The sequence below is a fragment of the Leishmania panamensis genome (genome assembly GCF_000755165.1).
Source record: "Leishmania panamensis strain MHOM/PA/94/PSC-1 chromosome 27 sequence".
Classification (NCBI taxonomy): Eukaryota; Euglenozoa; class Kinetoplastea; order Trypanosomatida; family Trypanosomatidae; genus Leishmania; species Leishmania panamensis.
The window spans coordinates 908,185-927,189 of NC_025873.1; the positions used below are offsets into that span (position 1 = coordinate 908,185).

At 60.1% G+C, this 19,005-nt stretch overlaps 4 protein-coding genes across 4 annotated transcripts; all 4 read right to left on the minus strand.

Annotated features, from left to right (window-relative positions):
- Positions 1-31: 31 nt before the first annotated feature.
- Positions 32-6,475, minus strand: LPMP_272230 (hypothetical protein; the record flags this gene model as incomplete). Its single annotated transcript, XM_010702007.1, has 1 exon — positions 32-6,475. The coding sequence occupies one exon, from the start codon at positions 6,473-6,475 to the stop codon at positions 32-34; it is 6,444 nt and encodes a 2,147-aa protein (XP_010700309.1).
- Positions 6,476-9,210: 2,735 nt separating this feature from the next.
- Positions 9,211-10,695, minus strand: LPMP_272240 (hypothetical protein; the record flags this gene model as incomplete). The annotated part of the gene is made up of 1 exon (XM_010702008.1): positions 9,211-10,695. One exon carries the CDS (start codon positions 10,693-10,695, stop codon positions 9,211-9,213), a length of 1,485 nt encoding a protein of 494 aa, XP_010700310.1.
- Positions 10,696-12,518: 1,823 nt separating this feature from the next.
- LPMP_272250 (ribosomal biogenesis methyltransferase, putative) lies at positions 12,519-13,259 on the minus strand (the record flags this gene model as incomplete). The annotated part of the gene is made up of 1 exon (XM_010702009.1): positions 12,519-13,259. One exon carries the CDS (start codon positions 13,257-13,259, stop codon positions 12,519-12,521), a length of 741 nt encoding a protein of 246 aa, XP_010700311.1.
- A 1,027-nt stretch (positions 13,260-14,286) lies between these two features.
- Positions 14,287-17,721, minus strand: LPMP_272260 (hypothetical protein; the record flags this gene model as incomplete). The annotated part of the gene is made up of 1 exon (XM_010702010.1): positions 14,287-17,721. One exon carries the CDS (start codon positions 17,719-17,721, stop codon positions 14,287-14,289), a length of 3,435 nt encoding a protein of 1,144 aa, XP_010700312.1.
- Positions 17,722-19,005: the final 1,284 nt, after the last annotated feature.

Consider the following 19,005-nt stretch of genomic DNA (forward strand, 5'->3'; position numbering starts at 1 on the left):
GTTTTAGTGAGTAGCGCCGGTGATGCATCAGCTACGGTGCTACACACGGCTGCTCGGGTCCGTGGGTTGTCAAGCATCGCTCGCACTGCACACACCCGTGCAACATGTGGGTTCGAGAGAGCTTCATGTCCCGCAGGTATGTCCACTTGGTCTCCGTGTTGATGTGCTCCGCCTCGTGTGGTCGGAGCAGGAGGCACAGGCGGCGCAGCGTGGCAAAACCAATTTCATCAAAGACAGTGCTGCTGCTGACCACATCGATTAATTCGAGGGCTGCAAGAAGCAGCCGACGAGTCCATGCGTCCTGCAGAGATGGCGGAAGTTCTGGTGGAGACTCGTTCTGCTGGTGGGTGGGATCGCCCTTGCCGTGATGTCGTCGCCGCGGTGACCTCGAGCTTGGCAATGAGCCCCTGATGCGGTGCTCGGCAAGAGTGCACACGCCGTCCAAGACCTGACGTACATCTACAATGGCCGAGTGCACCCTTCCGGTGTCGTGAGCACCGCCCTCAAGCACGCCCACTCGCGGGTCAGCGGAGCAGGCCTGCTGCGCAGACGCCAAGTCGCAGCCGCGCCACGGCAGGCGCTCGTGCAGGCAGTGCAGGTGATGCACCGCGCACGAGCCCCCGCCAGCGTCACCGCGGCTGGGTAGAGCCTCCGACACGGAAGAGGTGATGAGTCGGACTCCAGAGAAGACAAAACGTGACAGCCACGCCCAATCTAGCCTTCGATGCGGAGCCGTCACACCCACCGAAGAAGAGGCCACCGTTGAGGCTCCGCAGCTATGAGTGCAGGTTGGCGTGGAAGCGGCGCGCCTGGGCGGTGGTACTTCGAGCGCAACCCCCTCCTGTACAGCGTGCGCCAGGGCCTTCAGGAGCAGCCGCAGAGCCATGGCGTGCTCTCCCGGCAGCAGTGACGGTTGTGCCAACATGTCCTCCTCTCGCCGCTGACGACGTGGCGGGGACGAGGACAGCTGCTGCATCATGCCATCGCCCGCACCGGCACGGGGAGTAACCGGTATGTCATACGCGCACGACGACCGGCCCCATGTGCACCATCCGCAGGAGGCGCACACGTTGATCATCAAGAGGGAGCGAAGGCGCAGCGGCAACAGTTTTGACACCTCCGCCGCCTCTGCCACCCCAGACGCCCCAATCGACCCGCAAGAAGCACAGGCAACGGTGGTCGTTGCGCCTAAAGACCACGAGCGATGAAGCCATCGCTCGTGTGAGTGAGAAAACGTTGTCGCTGTCTCTGCTGATCGTACTGTAGACGACCCTTGCGTAGCTGCGCTCACAGCGGTGAACGCCTCGGAGTGTCGCACGGTGATGTCACCAGGCAATGGGGCACTCGGTGGCAACAGCAGCGCCTCCACCACCACCGCAGCGTTCGTCGGGGAAAGCTGCGCCGCTCCTTCACTCCAGGCAAAGCGGTCATGAAACGGACTCAGTACTTCGACTGGACGGCGCAGGGTGAAGGCACACGCGGCACAGCTATGACAGAGAGGCGTCGGGCTTGCGCCTGAGTTGCCATCGGCGTCTGTCGCCGCACTGTTGACGAGGTTGAGGTGCATACAGCCATCATGCAAGCACAGCCACTGCGCAGCGCGTGGGACGTGCAATGGGGCGTCTGCGCCTGTGGGGGAGCACGAGGCATCATTTTCGGTTTGCGATCCTGTCGCCGTGACGTCCACCACAACATGCGCTACCTGTGTCACCCACCGCCACCACTCGTTGGACACTGCCTGCCGCACCTCGAGCGGCCACGTCAGCAGCCCGTGACACTGCCAGCAATGAGCCACGCCAACACGGCTCTGTGCCTTGCAGGAGGGGCACGCCTGCATTAGCCAAGGGATTACAATGAACGGTGCGGCAGCGTTGGACTTCTCTAACAGCAGTGAGGGACCACATGACAAGGACGCTGTGGTCATCCGCGTCGCCTCCGGAACAGCGGCTGCAGTGGCGGGCCGGCCGGCACCGCAGAGCTCGCAGTGAGTGCGTGTCCAGGGATTGAGCACTGACGTGCACTCAACGCACCACCACAGATGTGGTGAGTGCCGGTCTGTAGCAGCAGCAGAAGGGATAGTGCTGATGACGGGGGCAGACGAGGGTGACGGCGAATTCGTCGACAATGGCAAGGCACCGCTCCCCACAGAAGCCTTGCACAGCTCTTGAATACGCTGATAAAGAGCACCGCATTGCTCGCACCACGGCAGCATACGCGCCTCGGTAGACTTGGGCCTGTGTCCACAGCACCCACAAACCAATGCTGTCGCAGCATTGCTTGCACCGCTGACCGCAACAGTCACGCTGGCCGCCGCCTCACGCTTCTCCGGATCGGTTGCTGCTCTCCCGCAGCCGCGGCAGAAGAAGACGTGATGGGGATCGTTCGGACTGCGGCAGTGCGTGCACGTCCACTGCCGCAGCGTTATGACGCGTGCGATGGAGGCAGAAGTGGTGAACCGGCTGGCGGCGCGGCCGGTGCCGGTAACAGTGGCCGCTGCAGCGGCAGCAACGGCGAGGTGCCTACCCGCGGCAGCCGTAAGGTCTTGTGCCAGCACATCCACCTGGCTTGCATTGATTGTGGAAGCGCGTAGCACGGGGTCGGCCGGTGACAGAGGTGACTGCAGCCCTTCATCACTGTTCTGAAACGACAGCGGTGGGACCAGCACAGCTCCACAGACGTCACAACTCAACCCATTATCGACCCGGTCGTCCGCAGACGACGTCAAGCACCCGCACGCACGGCATTGCAACAGCACCGTTGACAAGGCATGGCACCGCTTGCAGGTTCTTGTGTATCGACTGTTCCACAGGTAGCACCCACTGCACTGCCAGGGATGTCGCTGTCCCTCTTCCTCGGCTTGACGGCACTGCAAGATCACGTTGATGCGATCGTGGAAGAAGCTGGAGCTCCATCCAGAGAGAACGCCTGCCCATTGCACAGTCCCACTGAGAGAGGCGGTCGGGGTGCTGGCAGCCGCGGCGGCAGAGTGCCACGCCAGCGGGCGCAACAGCCGCTCAAGAGCCTCCAAGGCGATGCGCGGCATCAAGCGTAGTGTGTCCAGCGCGTAACGCTCTGTGAACCCAGCACTCCACACGCGGCAGCGAGAGAGGAACTGCGTATCCCATGACATGAGCGCCGCTTTCTCCGTGTCTTGCGCTGAGGTCGTGGTGGTGTTCACTGGTGGCATTGTTACCGTCACTGGTACACACAGTCGATAGGCGAGGGTCGGAGCCATGGCGACGCGTGCGTGAGGACGAGATCCGGCGCTGGTTGTGGAGTGGCTCGTCTCAGGCATACCGACAAGCCTGTAGAGCACCCCAAGCAGCCACACCACCGTCAGCGCTACCCGTGCATCATGTGCTGCGGGGACATTGTCGTTGATGGCTGATGGGCCACCTATCGTGTCCGATGCCGCTCTCAACAGCGGCGGAGTCGTCAGCTGAGCCAGACGCGACAACAGCAGTCGAGCGACCGGCAGCTGAGGATAGCCACAGAGGAGCCTTGTTGTTACAGCACGGAGGTACCGATCTGAGAGGGATAGCTCCAGCAACGTCGGAGACACGGGTAAAGCCTCAGCGCCGTCGCTGCTGCGTCGACCCAAGTACGGCGCCACGCACGAGGCCCAGAGCTCCACTGTCTTGGCCAGAAGTCCTCCTTGCGAGTTTTCAGCGAGATGACAGCGTAGAACGTATGTACATAGCACCGCCGTCGTGCGAGTGCGCTCTTCTGCGGATGTGCCGGGTTGTAGTGATGAAGGTGGCAACGCAGACGGGGAGTGCAGAGTCGTGTTAGACTTTGATCTGACTTGCCAACGCACAGTTAAGGGTGGTGCGGCGTCGGCGTCGTCGTGGACGCCGTAGGCAGCGGTGTCAGAGGATGCCGAGGTGAGGCCTCGCACGACTGCGTGAAGGCACAAAGGTAGCGGAACCGGCAGCGAGTGCAGGTGTGTGTACAAGGAGTGCAATTGCGTACGCAGCTCTGCGGGGAGCGGCACCTCCCCCTCTCCCGCACTGCCGTCGGTAGGGGTGGCAGCGGCGTGCGGAGAGGTCCCCGAGGTAGGAGGTGCCTGCGACCACCGCGAGTGCTGCACCAGTGCGGCTGCGGCACCCTCCATCGCCTCCAGCAGAAGCTGGCGCAAGGCAGTCGTACGGGAGGACAGTAGCGACAGAGGAGGAGATGTAGAGGAGGTGGCCGTCGGATACATCGACTGCGCTCCTCGCGCGGCTGCACCCGTTTGCAATAGCGATTCCAGCACCCCCATAGCGACGCCGTACTGCCCACACTGCAGCAACGCCCGCCCCACCTCCCAACTGGCCCCCATCGATGGATAGCGCAGGTAGAGTGCGCAAATCTGCTCCGGCGTGCCCCAGCGGGAGAGCACCTTGGCACTCAGGCGAAGTCCCTCTTGCAGCTTGGCAATCAACCCAGCACGAGTGCGCGGTGTGAGGCACCGCAGCAACACCGGCCTACGTGCATGGGACACAGCGTAGGATGCATCACAGTCTTTGGTCGCTGCTGAGTCGTCGTCGATGTTCCCACTCGACTCGGCAGGCTCGTAATCGGTGCCAGCTCTCTCTCTTACCTCGCCCTCTGAAGCTCCCAGCACCGTGAGGTGTAGTGCACACTCTTGCTGAAGCCATGTCAGCTGCTGCAGCACGGCGTTCTTGTCCAGCTCCGCGCCGTCGATGGCGTATTCGCTCACGTGACCGATTGTAATGAGGGTGTACGCGTCGAAGAGAACAACCTCGCGCCACAGCATCGCACCTGCCTGATGTCGTTGCAGAAGATACGCTGGCGATGGGCGATCGTGGCGACGGTGCCATCTGCGCTTATCCTGAGAAGCCGGCGCAGTGGATCGCGGTTGCAGCAGCTCTCCTGACAAGAGACGGCGCCGCCATTGTGCTGCAGCTGATGCCATCGATAAAGAGCCTGCGACACCGCTAACGCTTCGGGGTGGAGCATCGTTCTCGTACGATCGTCGCTGCTGCTGCTTCGATAGAAACGCATCCGCGACTGCGCCGGACGGGCCAACGCACCCGCTCACCATCGCATGCAGCTGCAGTAGTGGCACGAGACGACGATGACGCTGCAGCGAGCTTGCAATGCGTCGGAGGGAGACATAGGAGCCAACAGCGTAAAATTGCATCTCCTCCAGGGTAGCTAACGTCGAGCTTGACGGCTTCGGATTGTTTTGTCGCGTGGCCTTGGGTCTCGCTGAAGAAAGCTCATCACTGCGTCTCTGCACGTTCGTGCCCTTGCTGAGCTCGACAATCATGTCCACAGCGCGGGCACAGCTTTGCAGCATCCCACTGACCACCAGCTGCCAGTAGGGGTGCCACGTGCCGGTGGAGTCACTATTACTCCCTCCTCCCATGTATGTAACGCCGTACCCAGCATACCAGTCCCGCAACCACGACTTGCTTGCCGCCCTTCGCATGACGCCGCGGCCGTCTCTCTCACACGTGTACGTCAGCGCCTCTGCCACGCAGGAAACCTCGGCGTCCAGTACGCCCTGCCACAGCCCAAATATATGCGCCCTCGCTGCCTGCTCCCGCTGCACCGAGGCGTCAGTGCCATTGCCAGGTGCCGCGTCTTTTCTCCTTCCCTCAGCAGGTGTTGGCGTGAGCTGAAGTAACTCGGCGCTTTGCGTGGTGCACACGCGATCTGCAGCGGCGGTCATCCATGCGCTCGCAGTCGACCAGCTTGCAACACTGTCGCCGGGCGTTTGCGTCGAGGTGGTCAGCAACGATGATGATACTCGGTTATGTGCGGTGGTGTAGCAGTGAAGCAGCCACGGCACACAGCTGCACCAGGGTGTCGTTGCTAACGACCCTGCACCGCCGTCCCCACCACGCTGGCCGTGATGCGCCATCACTGCTGCTGCCGCTTCGACAAGCGTGGTGGCTGACACCGCCACCCCCACATCCGCTGCGGCAGTGAGGACATGGACGAGGCAGGCCAAGGACTGGGCGTCGCGCTCATGAACACCGCGCAACGCCACAAGCTCGGCAACCACACGGACCTCTTCATCGAAGAATGCGGTGACCGCCTCACGTATTGCCTTTGCAGGGCCGCCGAGTATATCGCCCTGCTGCGATGTACCTCGGGCCATCAACCTCTTGAGAGCGAGCTCCATCACCTGTAAGCGCCGCAGCACGCACTGCTCGACATCCTGCTGTAACGGGAGCAACCACACCTCTTCTGCATCCGTCGACGTCGCCACCAGCTGAACCGGAGCGCGCCTGTCCTTTGGTGATCCCCGGCGTGGTGCGCTACTCTGACTTGGATCTAAAATAGAGGGCGTGGTTCTCGGCACAGAGACAGGCAGTGGTCGATACAAGAAGCGGTAAGCACGCAGCAAGTCACCCAAGGCATGGACTTCACAGCGCAGTCGCACAAGGTCCCCCTCCTGTTGGAAATATGGTTTCGCCGGCGGCGGCGGAGTGTCCCTAGACACCTGTTCAGAGAAGGTCATCAAGCCTGATGAGCATGCACCAGCTACGGAAGTAGGGTACGAGCTACCCCAGCGCCGAAGCTGCAGAAGATGGAACAGTGTAGGGGCCAGAGGCGCCTCCTCGGCCGTCTCACCGGCGCAGCTGATGCGGTGAATCCTCGAAGAGGGAGAGACTAGCGCTGCTGCAGACATCTGTGATTCATCACTGCCACGTAGAGTGGGAAACTGTGGCGGTGCAGCCATTCCACCCAATGCCGATGGCACCGAGTCTGCAGTACCCGGCGCTTGCATCACCCTCAGCGCGGCAGTCAAGCGCAACTCTGGAATCGACAAGGGCACACAGAGGAGGAGCGGCGGCATGGCCAGATGAAGCTCGTTGCGTCGAGGACGACCGCCACCTATGCGTGACTCTCGCTGAGCGGGAAGCAAAAAAGAACCCAGCACGTGAGGCCTCCTCATGACTTCTGCCCTGTGCTCCGTCCAGTGACTACAAAGACTGCGGCAGCTGCGCGGATGAGCAGATGTGCGCAAACGATGTGGCAAACACCGAAGGAAGGGAACGAGTACCGCTTCTCGTGTTGCCTCCCCTTCGACAGCTCTGCATCAGCGGCCGAACTTGGGAGGGAGTGAGTAGTGCTAGGAAGAAAAACGAGCGATTTCGCACCTTGGCTTCCCTCACTGGCATGCTATCTCCCTCTCTCCTCCACTCATACGTGCACCAGACACCCACAGCCAGCGATATGCCCGTACGTGTGCGCGCGTGCTTCTGTGCCAGTGAGGGAGGTGGATGAAGTCGATACGAGAGAGAGAGACACACACACACAACAACAACAACCGTGGCTGTGCCTCACATGCACCGCAAATGGAGAAGTGGCCTAAAACGCACGATGAGGAAAATCCACGAAGAAGAGAAAGATGGACAGAGTTGAGCAGCGCACAGGACAGTATAGAGAGAGAGAGAGAGGGAGCGGCATTTTTCGGTAGTCTACAACGCATTTCTTGCATTCGGAGGGGCGCAAACGGTGTATTTGCGAGCCCCCACGAGGTGCATGTCCATTCGCTCTGTGCGGACTGGGGAGCGTGTGAAATTACGACGGCTGATGTGTAGACTTCCCACCCCTCTTCCGGCGTTGCAAGTCGTCCTTTGGTTCGGCTCCGGTGTCCACGCGGGAAGGGAGATGGGCTGGCGAGGTCAAACCCCCTCGCTGCGATGCGTGGAGAGGGAAACAGAGAATTGAGGGAAGAGCCAGCGAAGGACACCTCGCTTTCCCTGCAGCGCGCACCCGCCGGCACCGTTCGCACCCCACGCACAGCCATACGTGAAGCGAAAACATCCCCAGAAGCATCCGTCAGTTGGGTGCAAGCGGAGACACACACACACACACCTTCATAAGGCCCTCGCATCAGCACACACCGTTGCGCGGAGCTCAACAGCAGGGCCGATGCCGTGGTTAGCGTTTCCTCCTTCGATGCAGCTGAAGTTCATTCGGGAGACTCTTTTAGTTTCACAGCGTACTATGGGTCGCCTTCTCCACGGCATCCACCACGTCCTGCACCCGGATCGCTCGGTTGTTCACAACGCGGAGGCGCTCGACCGGTTCATAGAACGGGAAGAGGATATCACGATAGAGGACCTCGAGTGTGCGCTGAAGCTCCTCGATGCGCGCGGCAGAAGCTGAAGAGAAGACATCCTCGCTGGCTGAGACAGCGTTGGATTCAGCGACAACACCGGTGGAATGATGGAGTGCGTCCCCAGCGTTTGCAGGTGTGGAAGACATGATGTTTTGTCGGTGGCCGTGTCTACACGTTTGTCTTTGGGCGCGTGCTCGTGTGTGTGCGTATCACTGTGCGTGTGGACATGCGTGGGATGAGGAACAGTGGGGGGGCACCGAAGTCACTCTCCTTCTCTGCCATATCGGCCCGCACAGCGCATGCTCAGCTACTCCCGACACAAGCACACACACACACACAACGCGTGGTGCTGTAGCTGTGAGTGGAGAGGAAAAGGAATCAAGAGTCACACGCTATATATATACATATATATATATATATATATGTGTGTGTGCGAGACCAGACCAGAGGCGGGAGAGGGGAAAGCGAGGGAGGCGAGCGAGGGAGGCGAGCGACAACTGTGGAAAACGAGGGAAAGACAGGATGCAACCTGGAGTCTGAGAGGCCACACAGCATACAAGGTGGGAGCGGTGGAGATTGTGAAGTGAGGACGGAGAGCGCTAAAAAGAAAGGAGGGGGGGGTTGTGCCGCGAGTAACTTCCTCTCACCACCACCCCCTTCTCTTGCTAGCATGTATGATGGAACGCCTGCACGATCCGCCTCACCTCTGTGGGTGGGTGTGGAGAGGGAGGGCTTTGTTTGTTTGTTGTTGACCACAGTGACACCTCTCTCCCTCGTCCTTCATCAGAGGTGAAGAAAAGAGCGAGCAGAAACACGCAAAGAGCAGAAGCGCAAGAAGGGAAGGTGAGCAAAGGATGGTCAGCCGGTGGTGACGTGGCGCGCCGCTCACTCACATGCCCACCCACCGCGCGCAAGAGAAACGAGCACGCATGCGTGTGCACTGTGACACACGTGAGGGGGGACGAGGGAAAGGAAAGATGAGGTGAGGCAGAGGGGTTCTCAAAACGGTCTACACACGCCCCACACCCTCTCTTTCTCGCTCACACACGGTGTCACTGCCCCTTCGGCACTTCACATGAGTCTCGCCATCACCCACACGAGCACACCTCTCTCCTTCTTGAACCTCACTCAACGTTGCGTAGCAATAGATCAAGCAGCGCTCCGAGTCGATCAGAACAGGCGAGCACGCGGCGCTCTGGCTTGCCCATTGCCTTTGCCAGGACAATACCATCCTGCAGCAAGAGATGCACGCCGGCCATCATGAGAGGTCGCTCCGCTACCTTATGGCAGACTAGCGGGTACTTGCAGGCCTCCGTGAGCGTGTAAGGAGCCGCCAACACCTGCTCGGCGCTGATGTTCGGTGATGAGAGCACGTGACTCTGCCCGCTCCCTAGAAGAATCGGATAGGGTAATGCGCAGCTGTACAGAACAGAAAGCACAACAAGCAGGTGACCGGCATGGCCGAGAGCGACGGCTTCCTCATGCATATCCTCGGCTGTGCTCGCCACCAAATGCGAAGCAGTGTCGGTGTCGGCGCGGCCAGCAAACATGATGGGGAGCGCACACTTGTTGATGTGGTCCTTCGCATCCGCCGCACGTGTGCAGGCATCATTCGCGTACTGAGATGAAAGCTCCACCGTGTAGACGAGACACAGCTCCCGCGCGCGCTGCTGTCGGCTTCGGGCAAGCTGGGCACGGAGTCGCGCGCGCTGCGCCTCCTCTTCGTGGGCTGTCGCCCTTGCCTGCTCTCGCACATCAGATGATGCTGTGTAGGCCTGGTAGCTCTGCAGCTTGGCGTGTGCCTCCTCTTGTCTCTGCAGCTGCCGTTGCCGCTGCTCCACTTGCTCTCGCAGCGCCTCCAGCTCGAGAGCGGAGAGGGTCAGCTGCTCTTGAGCAGCTGACAGCTGCACACGAAGCCCAGCACACTGCGCCTCCTGTGCACGCTTCAGTGGATCGGCGGTTGCTTCGCGATTCAAGTCTACTGCCAGTTTTGACTGCCGCGCCTCTGTCAAGTCTGCCAGTCGCTGCCACGCAACTGTCGTGAGCGCCGCCGCTTTCACGTCCCCCATGGTCACACGCAGCGGTCCGGCACGAAGGACGGCGGTGGGTGGGTATCGCCAGCCAACCGAAGACGGTGCGCGACTCCACGGCAGCTCCTCACACGCCGCCGATATCGCCGCCGCAGTCGCAGTGATTGATGTTTGGCCAGTGGTCGTGTGAAGCTTGATGGGGAAGGGGGATATGGCTTGCAGTTCGGCCACCGTCGGAGGTGGGGCGAAGGTGCGAGTTCGAGCCGCCCGCATCTCCTCCAGCAGCGCCGTCGCCGCGGCCGAGACGTCGGACAGGCACACGCGCGGCACAAAGATGCCGTCGGTGCATCGTAGAAAAACGATAGGTCTGGTGCCGCACCGAGTTTGTAGCTGCTGCTGCTGCTGCTGCTGCTCGAGGTGAAGCATTCGGCTCAGTGTGGCGTCTGCCTCCTCCACAGTCGACCCAGCGTATACCACGTCGCGCATGTCTACTTGGCACCGATGCACGCACATGTCCGTGGGCACAATGCCACTGGGAGAAGCCGTTGTGGAGGGCGTGGTATCCGATACAGGGGCCATCAATGACACTGCGTTTGAGAGGCACGTAGCTGTGTAGTAGAAGGCAAGCTCCACCTGTGTGGCCGCACCGTACGCGTTCAGTTGCCCAGGCGGTATGGCGGCCCAGCACGGATGCGAACTTCCACGTGCCACCTCACTCGTATACACGGGAGCTGGTGAGGTAAAGAGCGTGGGTGCCCACCCCCCTTGCACGGCCCACTCATCAGCACCGCTGCCGCGACCGCCGTGCACCTCTGACGCCTCTATGTCATGTTTCGATCGCGCAGACGCAGCACTGCTCGCCTGGCCAACTCCAGCGGCGGAAGAGGAGGAGGAAGAAAGAACGCCGATGGTGTAATAGACTTCGATGCACAAGGAGGGATTGTGGAAGTTGATAGCGGGTGCTGATGAGCTGATGCCAACGACGGCTCCAGTGGTAGTGCACACTGCTTCTTCGCCGAGCGGGGTGATGCTTTGGACTTGAGGAAATGACAGCGGCAAAGACAAATGCCTGGTGTCATCAGCAGACGTAGCGTGCGGCGGCGGCGATGAGCAACCCAACGCTGCTGCGGTGGTCGCATCGCTGTTCTGCCGTACTCTTGAGCTGTGGCAGCTGCCTCCCTCGACATCCTTCACCGAAGACGTAGTCAAGTATAGCGAAGAGTCGTAGTTGTCCTCCTCAGGTACACCCGTTGGCAGCGCTGGCACGGTGGCGTCGTGCTTCGAGATGAGCGTGGCGCAGCGTTCACGGTGCGCTGCCAAGCATACATGCAGCGGTGCACAGCGGAGCGAGACACCGGTGAGATGACTAACGCAATGAAAGTCGAATGGAACCAGTGACGTCATTGAGTGTTTTGTGGCTCAGTGAAACCGCCTTTGAGGAAGTGGAGGTGGTTTGTTAAGGTATGGGGGGAGAGGGAGAGGGAGAGGGAGAGGGGGAAGTGAACATGGGGAGATGCGACGCCGGATCACGACCACAGCTCGCTCAGCAGCAACTGCACTCTGTCACAGGCAGGTGTGAATGCGTATCACGTTGAAATGGCGAAGAGAAAAGGGAGCGTGAAAGGGATGAGCTGTACATGACACACACACACACACACACACACAAAGGGGGCTATGGAGGACGCACACACGCAACGCAGGGGCTGCGAGCGAATCTGTGAAAGAGCGGTAGAGGCCCAGACGTGACGAAGAGGAGCGCGAGAAACCCAGAAAGAGAGTGGGGAGGCGGGAAAGCGAGGCACACACGCGCACACATACACGACTTGAAGGCCGCTTGGCGTCAGCCCTGCACTTCCTTTCGCTCCGGTTGAACCTTATCTACCTCTCCCCTCCATTGCCTACACCCACACAAGCCCGGCAGTCTGTACGCGCGTGACATCATGGGGAAGCCCAACGTCGTAACACTGAAATGAGAGCTGCTCCACTGAACACCAGGGCGTACGTCTCCCCTCCTCCACTGGTGGTCTCCCTTCTCCCACTGCATCTTGGGTTTGCTTTTATGCTTGAAGAGGTTATCCGGTTATTGGTCCTGCGTGCGCGCGCACACCTCACAGGAGTCACACACACGCGCTTACAGGCTCACAAACACACTCATACCAGGCAACAGGAAACTTTATGCGGTTTATGTTGTGAGGGGCACAGCCCTCAGCGGCACTGCCCGCCTCTCCTTCGCTGCCTCGCCAGCCATCCGTCAACAGTTGAGGAAACTACCGTCTCAGCCCCTGGCTCCGTAGCTACACAGGCAACAAAAGTGGCATGGGGAAGGGTGGGGAGGGGGAGAAGAAAGCAAAGGAGGCGATGCTCAGGCTCTCTCGGCCATGTTGCCGACGGCAGTGGCCGCCTCACCGCTCGTTATCCTCCGCCTGATGAACTGGAAATATTTCGCCGCTTCTCCGCGACGGCTCTGATGTGCTGCTCCTCCCAGTCTTCGCTTGCCCACCGCCTACCTCCATGGCCGCAGTGCTACTACTGAGACTGTCAGCCGGCTCCATACGTGTGTGCCCCTCACACACTCGTGCACATTGCACATGCGCTGTCATCGGATATGCGGAGAGGCACACAGATTTGGTGATGTAGTCGATACCATCCAGGTTGCAGTCGTCCGTGCACGAGATGCAGTAGAAGGCCGTCACGTGCTTGATACCGCCCTGCAGAGAGTCATCCACCGGTGCGGCGGCAGCCTGCTGTGCCAGCTGCGTCGCCGTAACGATCGGAGAAGAGAGGCTGTTCGTGAGTCCCACCACATCTGCGCCATGGGGAATGATGGGAGCCACAGAACCTGGCATCAGCCGCATCAGCACCTGCCCATCTGTCGAGCAGATACGCCCATCACGAAGCAGGGCAGACATGAGACCGCGGAAACGCGCATACGTACGTGGCGGCCGCAACGCAGGCGACACCTCGATCACCTTCCCTTGCCGCACGAAGAGGCTAATGTACACGCGCAGTCGGTGCTGGTAGGCGAGGTCGGAGTCGAAGAGGGCGAGGAGACACTGATGAACGATGTCGGGCCGCACATCTTTCAGAGACTCGTTCGCAATCTCGGTCGTCGCCGCCCGGTCGTAGGCGTCTACAAGACCCATGTTGCCCAGCAGAATTCCGGCCTTCTCTAGGATGACGACAATATCACGCGGCTTGGCTGCACCGGTGCGGCTACCGCTGGTGTTGCGAGAAGCTCTGCTCATGAGGCGACCACCCTGGGGCGAGGAAGCAGCAGCACCAGGAGTGTCGCGTCGATGTGACCACGACGAAGAGCGAGAGTTGGTGAGAGACGAAGGGGAGAAGGAATGGCTCCCAAAACCGCCAGTTCCCCCACAACCACCGCGACCCTCACGCGTGCGCTCACCGGGCAGGTGCGGCCGCGGAATGGACTCGTCCGCGACTTGCGGTCGATACCTGTCGGACCATTTCGAGCTGCTAGATATGCCAGCTGCGCTGAGGTCTCGATCACGAAACCCGCCGCCGCGATTGCCACCACCGCGCCCACGACCACCGCGGCCCTCGAAGCTACCGCTGCCGCTGCGCTGGCGTTTAAAGCTGGATTGCATGTGTGCTGTCAATGGAGCAGGCGAGGAAAGAAGAGCAGCAGACGAAACAGTAAGCAGAAAAGGAGTGGGTAGTCGAGGCGCGGTTGTCCGCCAATGAAGAGGCCAACATCATCTTCCTGGTCTCTGACTGTGTGCATGTGCACCCTTTTTTAAGGGGGCGGGTCCTTCCTGCATTACTGACTCTCAGAGATCCAGTATCAAGGTGGAGCGAACAAACAAACAAAAAACAAATAAGGCGGCACTCAGCCGTCATACACGTCAATCTGTGCCTGCGATACTTCGGCCTACAGTTTCGTTGCTGAGGTGAGAATAGGCCATGGAACAAGCCTCCTCCCCCATCCCTCGGGAGACTGAAAAGTGGGCAGCAAGAAGAAGACGCACACACATCTGGCATGGTGTTACTGCTGTCGTGTGCCTCGGGCTGTGAGTGAGAGAAACCAAGCGAAGTTGAGAGCGAGGCGGGTGCGTGCAAATTTGGCGCTTACCTTCGTTATCCACACACCACACCTCACTCTTTTCCTTGCCATTCCGCACTTTCGCCCTTCCGCTACAACGCGTAGCACTACTCCACATCGATCACCTGCACATTCGACGGTACACAACTCCTCTCGACCAACTCTGTGTCTGTAAGCGTGAAGACGGGAGCGCCACTGCCGGTCTCTTCCGCGCCGCCTGGTGATGCCGCCGCCTTGAGAGACGTGGCAGGAAGCGTTGGTGGAAAGGGGACCGCACCAATGGCAGCAGCGGCCTCGGTAGTGGCTGTGCCGCATGCGCCGCGGGTACGCACCAACAAGGCGTGACTCAGCTCCTGAATGCGTTCTACGCTTTGCATGACAGCTGCAGCAGCGGCCTGCGGGTCATCGCCATCTTCGGTCCTGCGGCGCTTGCTCTGGCTCTCTCCATCGTCGAGCAAGATCAGATCGCGCTCTTTAAGGTGTCGCAACACGGCCTCGCAGTACAGGAGACCTCGGCGCAGCTCCTCGTCAGACGAGGGCGGCGCCGTTACGTCCATGTAAGGGGTCGCTGCGCGAAGCTCCTTCGCCAGCGCTGGTGCCCACACCAACTCCTCCACCTGCTCGCACTCCTCCATAGGCCGACGGCAGGTCATAAGCTCTTTCTCCATCTCGCACCACTGCGCTGCCTCGCGGCGCCACAGTGCAGGCCAAGAAGGGCAGCGACCATCACTGCTGCCATCGCCCCCCACCCTATCGACCTCTCCGGAGATCCTTCCATCGGCACCCTGTAGGAGCTTCATGAGCGAATGGGTAGCATGCTCGGACAGGTGCAACTTCTCCAGCGGTAGCGTCGTGCACTCCTCCATTACGTGCAGCAGTGAAACAGCGGCGTCTGCGAGGGCGATGGGGTCATCGACCCGCACAGCCGCAGAGCCCTCGCTTGCAGCGCAACCTCCGCTTCCAAAGGCAAGGTCCGTCCATCGACGCACACACGCAAGCAATACTGCGTCCTCAGAGCTGTCTGTCAGCGGCACCACGGCGACCATGTCTAGTAGCCGCGCGGCCACCCAGCGTGCCACATGTGCGTAAGGTAGACCAGATGGCATCTCCGTCTCCTCGCTCGCCTCCGACAGACCCGGCTCACAGCCTAGCGATTGCAGGGCATGCGTCAGCGAGGCGAGTAGTGGCGAAAGAGACAGCAGTAGTGCCTTCAGCTCCATCCCGCAACACTCCGCGGCGTCTGTCCCATCCGAATCTGCTGGGGCAGTAGGTCGGTGCTGCGCCACAGCAGCGGCAAGAGCGCTCCATGCACGAGGTACACCCAGGACCAACAGGGAAGTCTGAGTATGTCGGGCAAGCTTTACGGACCCCGAGGACCTCCTTGTCCAAGCGGCAGAGTCGGGCTGCTGCACAGACATGAGCAGTTCACGCATCTGCGTCGTGGCGTCGGTCACTGCTGACGACTCGGTGATGGTTTCCATTCCGCTCACCCTTCGCGCACGAAGGTGGGGAGTAATGTGTGCCCGCATTACCGTCGTCAAGTGCACAATCACCCTCGTAGCCGTGGCACGGTCAACCTCACCTCCGCACTCTACTCGAGTTGCCACTGCGACACGTGGGGAATGTACCTCTAACACTGCTTCTCCGTAGGCCAGCAGCGCTACCGTTGAGCAGATCCATTGGAGTGGTATTGCAGTCATCGCATGTGTACTGCCGAAGTCAGCCGGTTGCGCTGAGCCAGCCCTGCATCGGCCATCCTGAGAAAGGTGTCGCTGCAAACGCAAGAGACTCTCAACTAGTGAAACTGCCCCGCAGCGAAGATTGGCTAATACCCGCAGCAGCGCATGCACGACTGTCGCTGCATCGTCGGCGGTGGACAATATACCTGGAGACGGTATAGAGAATGCTACGCCGACCACTGCCTCTTCCGCTCGATGGAAGAGCTCTGCCCACGCCTCCAGCACCATCAAGGCAACTGAAGACGAGTGAAGCGTTCCGGCGACAGATGACAGCAGGAGAGAAGCAAACCATGTACTCTTGGCGACAATCGCAGTTGGCGCAGTTTCCCCGCTTCGGGCCATTGATGTGTCTAGCTCCGTCACTGGCCCCACGGACTTCGCTCCGCAAGGGTTACTTGCGCGCAGGGACCCTGCAGCACCTGCGCGACTGCCCTCACCGCCCTGCCGGGATATCTCGCACATGCTACGAAGCCACTGCTGCCACACTGTGACGAGCGTGTCCGTCCACAGCGCGCGCAGCGACACGGGAGGCGCTTCTGATGACGTGTCTGAGGTTTCAGAGTAACAGAAGACATCCGGTGGCAGTGCAACTGCCCACTTGTGTACTTCCACTCGTAGCAAAGAAGCTCGAGTTGTAGAGGTGTGCGCCTGCTCCTTCTCCGTTGTGCATTGCGTCCACCAAATCAAACTCTCCATAATCAGCTCTAGCGTCGGAAGTGGGGTCAGCCTTGGTGAACTTAACGCCTGCGCGGCAGTCACCTCGACAGCCGCTGCCTCATTCTCCTCTATGTCTCGCTTGCTGGGGTTACCCTCCTGCCTCGTCGAGCCTGCACCGGTGCCGGCGGCAGACGGTGAGGCCGCCTCGAGCGCGCCTCGCACGACATGCAGATAGAGGCTGAGTGCGGCGGTGGCAATCGCCATGCGCACTGTTACCCCACCACCCGCCGCCTCCTCCACCTCCCGCGCGACTGCCGTCGACACACACTGGGTCAGCAACTCCTCCATCACGCTGGGCGGGCTCTCGCCACGTAGCTGTGGTGGTAAGGTAGCTGAAGATCCTGAAGCAGCCTCGCCACACAGTGACGACGATGCAGCGCCGTCCCTGCCCACCTTATCAGCGCTACATGCTGCCTTTGCGTCCAGCTCGCTGCTGTGTGCACTCGTCATAGAAACAGCGGCAGCGTGACCAAGACAGTCGAAGATGGCGTGGAGGCGAACTACAACGTTATCGTAAAGCAGCGCCACTGCCTCTGTGTCCCGTGCACTCGTCGCCACTGTCACGCATACGGCGAAGTACAGCCGTACGAGCTGGCCAATCACGGCTGTCGCCTCCAGCGTGCGCAGCAGCAGCATTTGAGGATGAGCTCGAACCGTGGAGACGACGTGTGATGCAAAGAATGTGGCTAGACGAATCCGCTTGCTATCGCTCCAGTCATGCGTCAGAACGCCCCAGCGAAGCTGCTCGACCATGCGCGAGACGGCGGCGCTGTAGTAAGCCGGCTCCACCCCTTCCTGCGTAGCAATCGTGAGAAGCAGCTTCCACACTGTGTTGAGCATCGTCAGCTTCTTCGGTGCAGCCTCCACCGCCGTTGTGGCATCGCAGGCCTCCAGTACGCTGGAAAACAACGCCGGCGTGCAGTGCGAGGCCAAGTGCTGAGCGGACTGCACGAGCGGCGCTAAGGCGTCTGCACTGGTTCGATGCTGACACGCCGCGTGAAGAATGCGCACTGCCTCATCCACATCGACGAGACGGGAGGCCGACGGCGACCTCGTCTGGAGCTGACCTCTCGCCCCTGCAGTCATCCTCTCTTGGCGCGTGTCCTCGACGCTTACCTGTCGTTAGTCACTGAGAAGTTTGAAGGCAAAGAAATACGTGTATCTGATTGGTATCCTGCCTCCCCGTAGATGAGCGTAGCAGGCAGCTGTGGAAGCTGGCGTGGCAGTTTTAAGGAGACGACCAAATGGAGGAAAAGTGGGGGAAGGAGGCCTTGCGTGACCTCCCTCGTACTCTGTCTGCCCCCCTCTATCCTTGATCCCCTGTGTGGGTGTGTGTGTGGGTGTGTGGAAGAGGGGGGTCTTCTCTTTTTTTTTTCAATGTACTCGAAACCGCACAGTAAAAGGCGGAGTTTCTGTGTGCAGCAATGTGTCCCTGAGGATCTGTGGGCGTCTCACCATGTGCGCTGCTGTGCCCGTCCCCTTAGCGAGAAACCCTACGGCGGTGCGTTCGAGGGGGGAGGGGTCTTGTGGGAAGACAAGGTTTGCTCCGAGCTTCTACTTCCTCCTCCCCCCTCTCTCTCTCCTTTCGTGAAGGGTATGTGCTTGGCACCAGCACGGGAAAGGGAGAAAAGAAGCGGAAAAGCAGAGGGACACAGCTGTGAAAGAGCACAGAGAAAAAGAGGAGGAGAACAACACCAGACAACAAGTGTGCCGCGCAAGGTGTGTATGAGGGGAAACGAACCATCTATGTATGACGAAGAGCCGACAGTCACACACGCACTCGCAAGTGTTTAAGATTGCTTTGGGGTAGGTGAGCTTGTGAAATTGATGTGCTCCGCCCCACCACCACCACCTCCGTCCCCTGCACACACCGGCGAGAGCTCGTCTGTTGGTTAGTGCTCCTAATAGGAACGATGCTGAGCAAAGACAGACGAGTCAAAGGAGAGCCATGGCCAAGGCGAAGGCGTACGACACGCACAGACATACTGACAAAGCCCGTGGAAGTGAAGAAGAAAAGCCCCTTCTTCCTCCAGCGAAGGATACAGGGGAAGTGGGTGGACCACCTTCGATCCATGCGTAATGTGCGCACAGGAGTTGCCTCGTCCGCGCTCTCTCCCCTCATCGCCTTTCCCCTGCTCCCTTCGCCATTCTGCTTTTCATCACCGCCACCACACCTCTCTCCCTCTCTCGCTCCTCCCTTATTTCAACTTTTTATAGGTGGACAAGAACGTAAGAGATGCGTCCCAGGCCGTGTGTCATGCGTACGCTACATAGTTGGAACGCCATTACTTGCGTGGCAGTTGCTTGGCCCACAGCACTCGCAATCACAACACCTCACAAGCAGGGAAAGAGAGAATAAAAGAGTAGAAT